We start from the raw sequence: 12,747 nt of genomic DNA, 5'->3' as shown, positions 1-12,747 counted from the left end.
AATCATTATTTTGAAAAAAATCTAATGAAATGCCAAACCTAAACCCAACCAACCAAAAATGAAACTTCCTACCATATGGACTGTTTTTCCTGAGTCAGGCGACTTGAATATTTCACTTAATGACAGAGGCATCACTTCCCTTACATGCAATAATGAGCGCTCACGAGATACATATACAATATGATATAGCTCAATATATATCTAGTATATATATATATCAAGTTGAAGATAAATTGGCTTACGTACGTACATGTGGATGTAATTTCTTCGCACATGCACCTGAGTCTACTCTAAGTCCAAGTCAACTAATTCGTCAACGAATTTATCATGCTAAAAGCCTTCCCACACCTCTGCTCGATCCATCAATCCCATAGAACTACATTAATATTAATATTCTTGGTGTTAGTTAATTAGTTTGTGATGATGTCTTTTGCTCCATTATCTATGGTTGGTCCTGAGTTCATTGTACCAAAACAACCACTTGAAATTATAGTCCTTAAGTATCCTGGCAGAAACCTTGTGATCACTGACACTAATCATACAATCTTGCTAAAAGTAAAACCACATGACACAACATTCCATCATCAGCTCCAGCTACTTGACGCTGACGACAACCCCATTGCGATGCTCCGGGAAAAGGTAGCTTTACGATTCTACCTCTTGAATCCTTCTGTGGTTTGTTTTTTAGTCTTGCTGCTAATTATATATAGTATTAATTAATTTCCAGAAATTGAGTATGCATAGTACATGGAAAGTATTTAAAGGTGAAAGTAAAAAGGATTCGGACATGTTTTTTAGCACAAAATCTGAACACCTGATTCAGATTAAGCTCAATGTTAGCATGACGTTGGCAAACAACACGAGAAGCAACGGTTCATGTGATATGAGGATCAAAGGGAACTGGGCCAAAGGAAGCATCACTATTTATATGGGAGATTCTTCAACCGCAATAGCCCAGGTATTTTTCGTACTTTTAACGTTATTTGATAGTAATTTTGGCAACATCTATATGTATAGATTTCGCTAATTAATGTGACAATTTATTTATCTTGTAGATGCATAAACCGCATAACGTGAAGTCCATTAAAGATAAGTTCACAGTGACAATTCAACCGAACATGGACTATGCGGGTGTGGTTGCACTTTTTGCGATTGTTGATGCTATGGAACATCCTGATGAGGCTAAAAATAGTTCCGCTTTGGAAGCAGCTGGAGCTACGGCTAATGTTCTTAATGCCATTGGTTCACTCGGGAATGCATAATTGGTTCCAATTTAGTTTCAATCATAAGTTCGTGCATGTGTTTTTCTCAACTAGATTCTGTTGTCTCACAGCTAAAGATTCATGTAGTTGATCCCATGAAATGAAATCGATCATTTGTAAAAAGTTAAGAAACTTGCTTGCTATAATTACTACACAACTGGAAACTCACACAAATGAGAACTTTGGACTTAATTTGAGATTCTTTTACAACCGTAATCTCTAAGTCGAAACATTAGCAACAGTCAGCAATCCAGTTGTAGGACAGTCACAAGGTTGCAATTAATGAAATTTGGGTGCAAAATTTGGTAGAAAGAATATATTAGCCACCGTTACCTTTGGTTAGTGGCTAAATGGTCACATAAAATAAAAGATAAATAATTAAAGTTCGTCCCAAATTGGTCAAATGTAGGACCTCAAGGAAAAATTTTTATAAAGGCCTAGTTTTATCAACATATTTCAGAAATAATCTATGTTCTCTAAATATTTTCAAAATGGCCTAAAAATCTCGGTGGACTTCAAACTCTACAAGAGTTATTGGACTCCCATGGCTTAGTTTTTAAAAATCTCCAACTAGACTTTAAAAATCTCGAAGAATCTCCTATATAATGACGGTCTTACTTAGCCATCTTCTTCTCTAACTATATAATCAAGAGGACTATTTATTATTATTATTATTTTATTTTTTTTAGAGAGAAAGAGAGCAAATAATATATTCTACCCTTTTTATATAACTTTTAGAAACGTATTGCAGATTTTTACAACTTAATTTGTTTTTCCATTTTTAGTTTTTTTTTCGTTAAATTTCAACTTTTTATGCATTTTTTAAAATAATCTTTTGCAATTTTTCACAAATAAGTTTTTTTTCCCACCAATTTTTTGCAACTTAAAACTTTTTTCAAAATTAATAATTATTTTTAATGTCAAAATATTTATAAAAAATGAATAAAAAGCCAAATGTGATGGATAACATGTTATCCATGTTAAATATATAGGATTGTAACACTAAATAAAACTTTATTGACCTGAATATATAATACATTTTTTAAGAACAACCTAATGGCAACAATTTTAAAAAATTTAATAACTATTTTACAAAATTATCCTACACTGCTTCCTACCTTGCTTTACAATTAAATTAAATAAATATTGATTTTACTTATTCAATTCACTACCCACTTGTTCATTCATTTTAAAAACTATATTATAAGAAATATAATTTTTTTTTATTTTAATACAAAATAATATTATGCTTTATTTTCATTAAGTATTACTATTTCAAAATTCTTTTTCTCTTTAGTACGAACATACCCGATGAGTTGAACAAATTTGAACAACCCTCTATTGTTTTTATTTACTTCGAGAGATGGAGTCGTTGCTGATTATATGATTTTAGTGTTACGGGATAAGGGAAACACTTTAAATTGTGATTAGGTCGATCCTGGGGTCTAATTGTTATTTTTTCTTCTGTACCTGTAATTTTATATTGTTATTCAGTTTTAATTTTAAAATACTCTTTAAGAGCTAGAATGAGCCATATATGTTCTGAGTAGCCAATAATAACGATAGTTTAATTAAAACAACCTAACGGGGTTAATAACAAAATTATTACTATAGTATAATTAACAAGTTTGGTGCCATAAAAGATTTTTTGATTATTTTATTCACTTTGTTATGTTTTTATGTAAGTTATTTTGATAGTTAACCAATTATCATATCTTGGTGTGTTGGTTGTCTTGCTAAGTCTTTGAAAATTTAAAGTAACTATGCAAGTTCAAGCCCCACATATTAACCTCCTTTCTTTGAACAATTGTTTTTGTTTCTTTTTTGTTTTTAAAGTTATGTTATTTGTGTGTATGTGTGGGTGTGTAAATATGTTAATATAACAAGAGTTTTTGGTGCCGTAAATACGCTACTGGATCACTTGACGACACTTTATTGGGGTAAGATTCTTGTTTTGCTTTTGTGCTTTAGTTTCACCCTATAATGAATATAAAGTAAGTCGACCGAATGTCAATTTTGTTATTGTTTTATATTTTTTTTTTGTTTTAGTTCATGTACCTTAATAAATAGGTTGAAACTGCCCGAATTCGCGTAGACTCACCGCATTTGTTTAGTTCCAGTACTGTAACGAAGGTAACGAAACTGACCGAATGTCGGTTTTGTGTTTTTAAGTTTCGGTAATGTAACGAACGTGATGAAAACTTCCCGGCGCAACACGCCGGGTAAAACTCTAGTAATTATATAAAAGGCACAAAAATGGCTTATTAATTTTATATATAATAATCTATTTTTATAGTATTCAATTCGCCCGGGGCATCTAAAATATTGAAGACGAACATCTATACGCATCTAAATGACTGATATGATTAGGGTAGTTAAAAATGTTATTTTAGTTACTTACATTCCAAACGATGTGATGTTTTAACAATTAATTATCACACAGGTTCAACATGTCAATACTAGAAAATAGGCCTTTAACGTCTTATGTCCCGATGATTGAGTGCTATGTGCCTTATGTCCAAGGCTTGATGCAAAACTACTATCGAGCCGGGGGTCTCACCGGAAGCAGCCTCTCTATCCCTATGGGGTAGAGGTAAGGCTGCCTACATCTTACCCTCCTCAGACCCTACCATAGCTTTGCTATTGGTGGGATATACTGAGTACGATGATGATGATGATGATGATGATGATAGGCCTTTAATGACAAACTAATTATAAAACATAACATATAAATGACATGCAAAATTGCATGTCATCAAAAATAGTCATCTTTCTAAAAAGGTTAAGAAACTTGCATGCTATAATTACTACACAACCGGAAACTCACACAAATGAAAATTTTGGACTTAATTTGAGATTTTTTTACAACCGTAATCGCTAAGTCGAAACATTAGCAACAGTCACCAATCCAGTTGTAGGACAGTCACAAGGTTGCAATTGATAAAATTTGGTTGCAAAATTTGGTAGAAAGAATATATTAGCCACCGTTACCTTTGGTTAGTGGCTAAACGGTCACATAAAATAAAAGATAAAGTTTGTCACAAATTGGTCAAATGTAGGACCTCAAGTATTTTTAAAAGAAAAAAATATTAAAATAGCCTAGTTTGACCAATAGTTTTCAAAAATCACCTATGTTCTCTAAATATTTTTAAAATGGCCTAAAAATCTCTGCGGACTCCAAAGTCTACAAGAGTTATTGGACTCCCATGGCTGAGTTTGTAAGAATGTACCTCCAACTAGACTCCAAAAGAATCTTTTATATGATGATGGTCTTGGGGCTGTTTGTTTCAGCTCCTCTTAATGGTATCTGAATCGCTCAGATTCAGACTGTTTGTTTCGTTTAAAAACTTCATATGAATGAAAAATAAAACATCTGAATCGCTGTAAAGAGTCTGAATGAGAACAATAACCCTAACCTAATACACGCTTCTTCTTCTTCTTCATCTGTTATCCCTCCCCACCCTCAACCTTCCAATTAGCCTACCTCCTTCTAGTTTGGTGCTGCTGCTTGCTAATCAGTCTTTCTCATCTACTATCCCTCCCAACCCTCAACCAGGTAACTGTTTTCTTCAATAGTAATTTATGATTTTTATTTTTGAAATCCTTGTTCTCCCATCTGCTAAGCATGTATAATGTTTGTATTTATAACATGAATTAATTAGATTTATAAGATTAGTCATAATTGTTAGAGATTAGGGTTTCAATTAAGGGTGTTCTTTGAGTTATTTTTTTTTTGGGTTTCGGGTTGTTTGGAAAGATGTTCATCAAGTGGGTATTGAAGAATGAGAGAATCTTGTTATATGAAGAATATATCAAGAATGTAACTGTCTTTTGAAAATTGTGACCAAACCGGAGTGGTGATGGCTGCCAAACTAACACGTAAAATAACCTAAAAACGAATCCAAAGCGTGAACTAACTTGTTTAATTACGAAACAAACCTGGAAACCTAAGTGATATTATAACATCTTTTTACAGCCCGAAACATATTATTTTGATAAGTTATAACTTGGCCTGAAACTGTTTTATATGAATCATCGATTTTAAAATAGAATTAGAGCTCAAACGGGCCAAAACCGGGGCCTAAACTTGAGTTAGTTTTTTGTCGAACAGTTTGATGTTATTTTACTGAGTAAATATAGCATACCCTAACTTTTTCCTGAAAAAACACTAGTTAAATTTAATCCAACTAAACATATTTTAAAAACAGAAACATAAAATCCGATATACCCAACCAATCAAAGTAAGCCGGATCAAGATATTGAAAACGGTCTACTTCTTGGCGGGCATTTTCTTAGAAACTGAGCTCGAACCCTGCGGTTTGGGATGCTTTTCACCCTCACTTGGGTCCAACCATTTGAGCGGCTGCCGGTTGAAGGAATGGTGGTCAAAATAGTCAGCACAACTCCACCACCATATATGTATAGCATTAGCACAAATGAATTAAGAAAATAGCCTGTTATAAATGCTGCAACTGCAAAAACTACCAGCATTATCTCATCAGTTGCTCTGCTACCTTTTGTCCTTGTCAATCCATCTAGTAGTCACAAGGCAAATGAGTAATCAAATATCATTAATATTGATGACACTAACTAAACTGCTAATATAACAATTGTTCATATATAAAGCATATTAAAAGGTTGTAACTATTAGAGTACAAATTGGGTGAGCTTCAATCCATTTCATCTCTAGCCAAGGTTTTAACTTATACTCGTTTAACCTGCTAGAGATAAAATTAAAACCCAAGTTGACCCGTTTTAGCATAAGCGGGTCGAAAATACAACACTAATTATAAAACACTTGTAGCATTAACATTATGAAAACAGAAGTAAACTAATTATAATAGTGTATAACGGCCCGGATTAGAGCTTCTAAATTGGTTTGTGCCTACATAAATACACAATCTTTAGAGAACATCTTTTCTCATAAGCCAATTATTAGATTACTAAGCCTAATGTAGGTTCTTGCTTTGAGTAGATATAGATATATTAGTACCGTAACACGATGAAATTAGGCCTTTATTAACTGTGAGTAATGTGGGTGTGGGTCTTTATGTGTTCAACTCAAAAAAGTGTGTTGATGATAGATTAGGCCTTTATTAACTTTGAGTAGATATAGTTATTTTTACGTGTTCAACTTAAAACTTGGTATTAGGGGCTATACTTTTTTGACATGAGCTAGACAGGACACGAAGAATATGTTTTAGGTTGGCTAACATGACCGGTTATAGTCTTATAATCTGGCACGAAACTGTTTTTAAATCTATGTTTTTTATAAGTCATTACTAAGGGCATAAAAAATCAACTTATATATGTTATTTTTTTTCTTTTGAATTGTTCAAAGAACCGGCACAAAAAAGAACTAGGACTAATTGGAAACCAGAGAGTGTTGACAAAACCGACCGTTTGTGAGCTATGGGTTAAGAATGCGGGAGCGAAGTATGGATTGTTTTGATTTTATGTGTCATTGATAGAATTTATGTGGATGTTTTTTTGGATCTTATGTTCGGATTTTATTTTTATTTTTGGATGTTTTGGATTTTTTTAGGTTATGTTATGTAGGATTTTGTAATGTTAGTTTGTAGGATGATCTTGTAATGTTATGTGGATGTTATGTTATGGATTACTTGGATGTTATCTTATGAATATATTTTAAATGTTGGCAATGATTATGACAGATAGTCTATGGACTCGGACGATGAGATTATAGTGTTCATTTTCCTTTGTTGGCATTGGCTAGGGTTAGCCTCAAGAAGAATTGAAAGGACAAGAGACCTAAATTCGGCATTAAGCGGTCATGCATATACACAAGAATTGTTGCATGGATCTTCTACCCAATGTTATGAGATGATGCGTCTTTCACGTGATGCATATGTACTATTGTGAAATCATTTTAAGCAAAGAAATTGGTTGCATAGTAGTAGGTCAATAAGTTTGGAAGAAAAGGTGGCTATGTTTTTTATTGTTATAGGCAGTGTTGCGAAAATCCCGACTAGATACCGATTATTCCCCGATTAATCGCTAGTCACCACTTCACTGATTAATTTTGGGCTAGTCGGCCAATTAATCAGTTAACGGTCAAATTCGGCCAAAATCGATGATTTTCGATGAGATTTCGACCAAAATCAGTGGTTTCCGGCGAGATTCCGACCCAAATCAACTATTTTCGGCGAGATTGCAGCAAAAACTAGCGGTTTCCAATGAGATTCCAGCCAATTTCCGGCCAAAATATGTTTGTGTATGTATAAAACTGAAAATTACATATAAAATGTGTGTGTGTGTGTATGTAAAAAACTGAAAAATATACATTAAAGTCCGATCCGATTAATCCTGATTAATCTCGACTAATCCCGATTAATCGCTAGTCTCCACGCCACCGCCCGACCACCGACTAGCGATTTTCGCAACACTGGTTATAGGACATAATGAACGTTTTCGAGTGGTTAAACGAAGGTTTCAACACCCAACGGAAATGATTCATAGATGTTTTCATGAGGTCCTAACTGTAATGATGAATTTCGAAAGAGAAGTTATAATTCGAACATCTTCTAATGCAATCACAAATACCTCAGGCCGACATAAAAAGCTAAAACAAATATTTCCTGGGGCAATAGCTACGTTAGATGGAACTCTTATACATGCGGTTGTGCCTGCTAATCAACAAACTCGTTATAGGGGAAGAGGAAGAGGTGAATGCTATCAAAACATGTTAGCAATTTGTGATTTTGATATGATATTCACGTTTGTATGGGCCGGATGGGAGGGCATGGCACATGATTCACGAGTTTTAAAAGAAGTTGCATTTAACCCAAATTCTGGTTTTCCTTTCCCCCACCAGGTTATTAATCATTTTTCAACTTTTATAGTTAAATATTATATATATATATATATATATATATATATGCAGCTGTATTTGTAAAAAAAAATTGATACACATTTACAGACAAATATTACCTTTGCGACGCTGCATACACTAACACTCGTGGATTTATGACTCCTTACCGTAATACGAGGTATTGGTTAGCTGATTTTCGACGACAACGTGCGTTAACTAAGGAAGAAAGATTCAATCATGCTCACGCACAACTTAGAAATGTTATTGAGTGCACTTATGGTGTTTTGAAGGCTAGATTCCCAATCCTAAAGAGAATGGCTCCCTTTTCTTTACCAATACAAAGAGACATAGTGATTGCATGTTTTGCTATCCATAACTTTATAAGGAAATGCAATATCCATAATCAATTATTTTTGGACTATGATGAGAACACCATCTTTTTTAAATACAAGGCGAAGAAAGTGATGGAGAGTTCGTTCACGACATAAAATGGGGTTCACAAGGCGTTGAGTATATGACTACTTTGCATGACGAGATAGCTACTCAACTAATTTCAAATTAATAAAATTAAAATTGTAAACAAAGTATTAATTTCTATTTGGATTTTAGTATGTTTCCATGAATTTTGAAGTAATAATGTGCAATTTGAATTTTCTATGATTTTTGTCTTTTCTTTTTATAATTATTTATCATCATAGTTTTAAACAAAAAGATACATTTCATTCGGCATAAAATAGTTTAGAGGGTAAGATAGTCATTTTGTACAGTTATTCAGATATCCAACCAAACAGACTTTAACTTGTCCATATCTTAATGGTTTAGACCCTCTTAATCATTCAGACATCTTTATGGTTCAGCACTTAATGATTCAGCACTTGCCTAACAGCCCCTTACTTAGCCATCTTCTTCTCTAACTATATAATCAAGAGGACTATTTATTATTATTATTATTATTATTGAGAGAGAGAGAGAGAGCAGATAATATATTCTACCATTTTTTATAACTTTTAGAAACGTATTGCAGATTTTTACAACTTAATTTGTTTATCCATTTTTAGTTTTTTTCTTTAAATTTTCAACTTTTTCTGCATTTTTTAAATAATATTTGCAATTTTTTCACAAATAAACTTTTTCCCACAAATTTTTTTGCAACTTTTAAAACTTTTTTCAAAATTAATAATTATTTTTAATGTCAAAATATTTTAAAAAATGAATAAAAAGCCAAATGGGATTTCATGTCAAATATATAGGATTGTAACATCAAATAAAACTTTGTTGATCTAATTATATAATAATTTTTTTAAGAGTGACCTAATTGTAATAATTCTAAAACTTAATTACTACTTTACAAAGTTATCCTACCCTGCTTCCTACTATGCTTTACAATTAAATCAAATAAATATTGAGTTTAGTGATTCAATTCACTACCCACTTGTTCATTCATTTTAAAAACTATATTATAAGAAAAATACTTTTTTTTTATTTTAATACAAAATACTATTATTCTTTATTTTCATAAAAGTATTAGTATTTCAAAATTCTTTTTCTCTTTAGTACGATTTAATATTATATACTACGAATAAACTTGAACATACATGATGAGTTGAACAAATTTGAACAACCCTCTATTGTTTTTATTTACTCCGAGAGATGGAGTCGTTGCTGTTTATATGATTTTAGTGTTGCGGGAACAATGAAAACACTTTAAACTGTGACTAGGTCGATCACAGGGTCTAATTGTTATTTTAACTATTGTACCTGTAAATTTATATTGCTTATTCATCTTTAATTTTAAAAATCGCTTTAAGAGCTAGAAGGAGCCATATGCGATTATATGAGTGGTCAATAATAGCGATATTCCAACAACCTAGCCGGGTTAATAACAAAATAACTATATAAAAGGCCCAAAAATGGCTTGTTTATTTTATATATAATAATCTATTTTTTATAGTATTCAATTCACCCGGGGCATCTAAAATATTCAAGATGGACATCTATACGCATCTAAATGACTTATATGATCAGGGTAGTTAAAAATGTTATTTTAGTTCATTGCACTCCAAACGATGTGATGTTTTAACAATTAATTATCACACCAGTTCAACATGTATAAATACCTTGCATTTTTTTCTTTATGGTTTAACATTATGATTGTTTCTAAGACCATGTATAGTGAAGGGAGTTAAGTAAAAAAAGTATAATCACGTCAGTGTCACGTAGGCAGAGGATATTCACTAACTAAGATATCAAACGTATGTAATGGTTTAACCAAGTGATTTAATCTCTTTTCTTTTTTAATTAAAATATGAATAATTGAGTGTGGTTTGTTAAAAAAATTATGGCTCACCAATTATACCCTTCTCCCACTAACACCCACCAATTCAAGAGCATCTTGCCCCTTTGGTGCCCAATTCCCTCCTCAACACCTCGTGTAATGGTGTTTAGCGCCGGTTTTGATGATGAAGATATGTTAATTAACGTCCATTACACATTATCTTATGGGAATTGTTTATTACAATGGCATTCATATTTAATTTAATGACATGCAAAATATGAGAATCCATTTATCAACTTACTACTAGGCCCAACACATGATCTATTGGGAATTGTTTATTACAAGAGCATTCATAATTAATTTGATGAGAGAATGTCAAAATTTGAGAATCCATTTATCAATTTGCTACTAGGCCCACCAAACACATATACATGAATACAGCTCAAGATCTTGCATCAAGTTGAAGATAAGAATTGGCGACCACTCAATATCTAAATGTGAACGTTGCTTCCTCAAACCCGACTCTACTCTTGGTCCAAGTCAACTAGCTAATTGGTCAACGAAACTATCATAGGCCCTCATAGAACTACAGTCTTAACTATTGTTAGTTTGTGATAATGGCTCAACCTAGTGATGCCCCTGCTTTCCCTCCATTTCCCGTTGTCGGTCCTCAGTTCATTGTACCAAAACCACTTGAAATTATAGTCCATAAATATCCTGGCAGAAACCTTGTGATTAGTGACATTAATCATACAATCTTGCTAAAAGTAAAACCACATGACTCAGCACTCCATTATCAGCTCTTGCTACTTGATGCTAACGACACACCCACTGCGATGCTCCGGGAAAAGGTAACCTTAAGTTTCTACTTCTTGAATATACCCGGTGCCAGCCCTATTGTTTTGTTGACCCAAGCAAGGGCTTGAGGCCTCATATTTACTAAGGCCCCATATTTTTAGAGCAAAATTAATATTTCCATTGTTAATTAATAATTATATATAAAGAATAGGAACCTAATATACATGGAAAAAGATAACATTCAAATACATTAAAAGAGAATAATTGATTATAAATCAATACTAAAACTAATAATTAAATTTGAACTGAAATGTTATTTCTTTGGAGGGAGAACATTAATAGGTTATGCATTGTTAATTAAACTGAAGGCACTTCAAGTCGTAAAAATTGGCAAAATCAATCAATTTACGTGGCACATGGCTATACGGAAATTTCTCTAACGTCTCTAGAATTCTAATCATCAATTTTGGAATGGCCAATTCTTCATCTTTTCATAGACTGAGAGTGCATTCCTTGCCCTTGCAATTTGTGAACTATATTATGTGTAACGTGTTTTGGTACTTCTAAAATTGCCGATTGCGATTTGAATTTTGCATTTTGTTTATTCGGGTATGCCGATTGTAAAGTGTTTATATAATATACCAGTCGGTGTTCTTTTGAATTTTGGACTTGCACTTCGATTTGGATTTGAGGTTAATTTACTTATTAGTTTATTATTTTATAACCAAATTTTACACTAGAAATTTGCCCTATATTTGCCTAATATATAATCTGTTAGAATAAATAAAACTAGATAAAGGAGAGTTGTAACTTCATCCGCGCCTGTCCCAAGCACAAGTAAATGAGAGTTTATATGAACTTTTTTCATAAAGCCCCCAACTTGATAGTTAGTTTGAGGCCTCCAAAAACATTGGGCCGCCACTGAATATACCCAATACGTTTTTCTGTGGTTTGTTTCTTAGTGTTGCTGCTAATATATAGTATTAATTTCCAGGCTTTGAGTATGCATGGTACAGGGAATGTATTTAAGGGTGAAAGTAAATATGATTCTGACATGATATTTACAACAAAATCTGAACACCTGATTCAGTTTAAGCTCAATGTTAGTGTGACGTTGGCAAATAACACTAGTTCATGTGATATGAGGATCAAAGGGAACTGGGCCAAGGGAAACATCACTATTTATATGGGAGATTCTTCAACCGCAATAGCCCAGGTAGTTTGTGTACATTTAACGTTGTTTGTTAGTAATTTTGGCAACATTAATGTATAGATTTTGCTTATTAATGTGACTATTTATTGATCTTGTAGATGCAAAAACCGGAAAAATGTGAAGTACGTTAAGGACAAGTTCACGGTGACAATTCAACCTAACATGGACTATGCAGGTGTGGTTGCACTTTTTGCGATTGTCGATGCTATGGTACATCCTATGGAGGTTAAAATAGGTTCCGGTACTGCAGCTGGGGCTGCAATTGACGTTCTTAATGTTGTTGGTTCACTCGGGATTTAGTTCCATTTTAATTTTCAATCATAGGCTCATGTATGTGTTGTTGTCAACTATTTTGTTGTCTCACAGT

At 32.8% G+C, this 12,747-nt stretch overlaps 2 protein-coding genes across 2 annotated transcripts in view; both read left to right on the top strand.

Moving 5' to 3' along the window:
• Window positions 1–247: 247 nt before the first annotated feature.
• Window positions 248–1,408, top strand: LOC143559952 (protein LURP-one-related 10-like). Its single transcript, XM_077048373.1, has 3 exons — window positions 248–639; window positions 728–958; window positions 1,056–1,408. The coding sequence occupies exons 1-3, from the start codon at window positions 421–423 to the stop codon at window positions 1,260–1,262; spliced, it is 657 nt and encodes a 218-aa protein (XP_076904488.1). The 5' UTR covers window positions 248–420; the 3' UTR covers window positions 1,263–1,408.
• A 10,733-nt stretch (window positions 1,409–12,141) lies between these two features.
• LOC143559971 (protein LURP-one-related 15-like) overlaps window positions 12,142–12,747 on the top strand; it is a 125,686-nt gene continuing 125,080 nt past the window's right edge. The window contains exon 1 of the mRNA XM_077048387.1: window positions 12,142–12,383. Within this exon, the coding sequence (XP_076904502.1) occupies window positions 12,171–12,383 (213 nt within the window). The 5' untranslated portion in view covers window positions 12,142–12,170. The remainder of the gene's footprint in view (window positions 12,384–12,747) is intronic.

Source organism: Bidens hawaiensis, unplaced genomic scaffold (genome assembly GCF_021521415.1).
Source record: "Bidens hawaiensis isolate Kalapana, Puna unplaced genomic scaffold, B.hawaiensis_p1.1 tig00001093_1, whole genome shotgun sequence".
In the NCBI taxonomy this organism is placed as follows: domain Eukaryota; kingdom Viridiplantae; phylum Streptophyta; class Magnoliopsida; order Asterales; family Asteraceae; genus Bidens; species Bidens hawaiensis.
Note: the sequence above shows the minus strand (reverse complement) of the source record. Positions and strands in the feature narration are given on the sequence as shown.

Coding starts and splice junctions, on each gene's coding strand:
- LOC143559952 (XM_077048373.1), top strand. CDS start 421: ATGATGTCTTTTGCTCCATTATCTATGGTTGGTCCTGAGTTCATTGTA. Junction 640..727: donor TTGCGATGCTCCGGGAAAAG/GTAGCTTTACGA, acceptor ATTAATTTCCAG/AAATTGAGTATGCATAGTAC. Junction 959..1,055: donor CTTCAACCGCAATAGCCCAG/GTATTTTTCGTA, acceptor TTTATCTTGTAG/ATGCATAAACCGCATAACGT.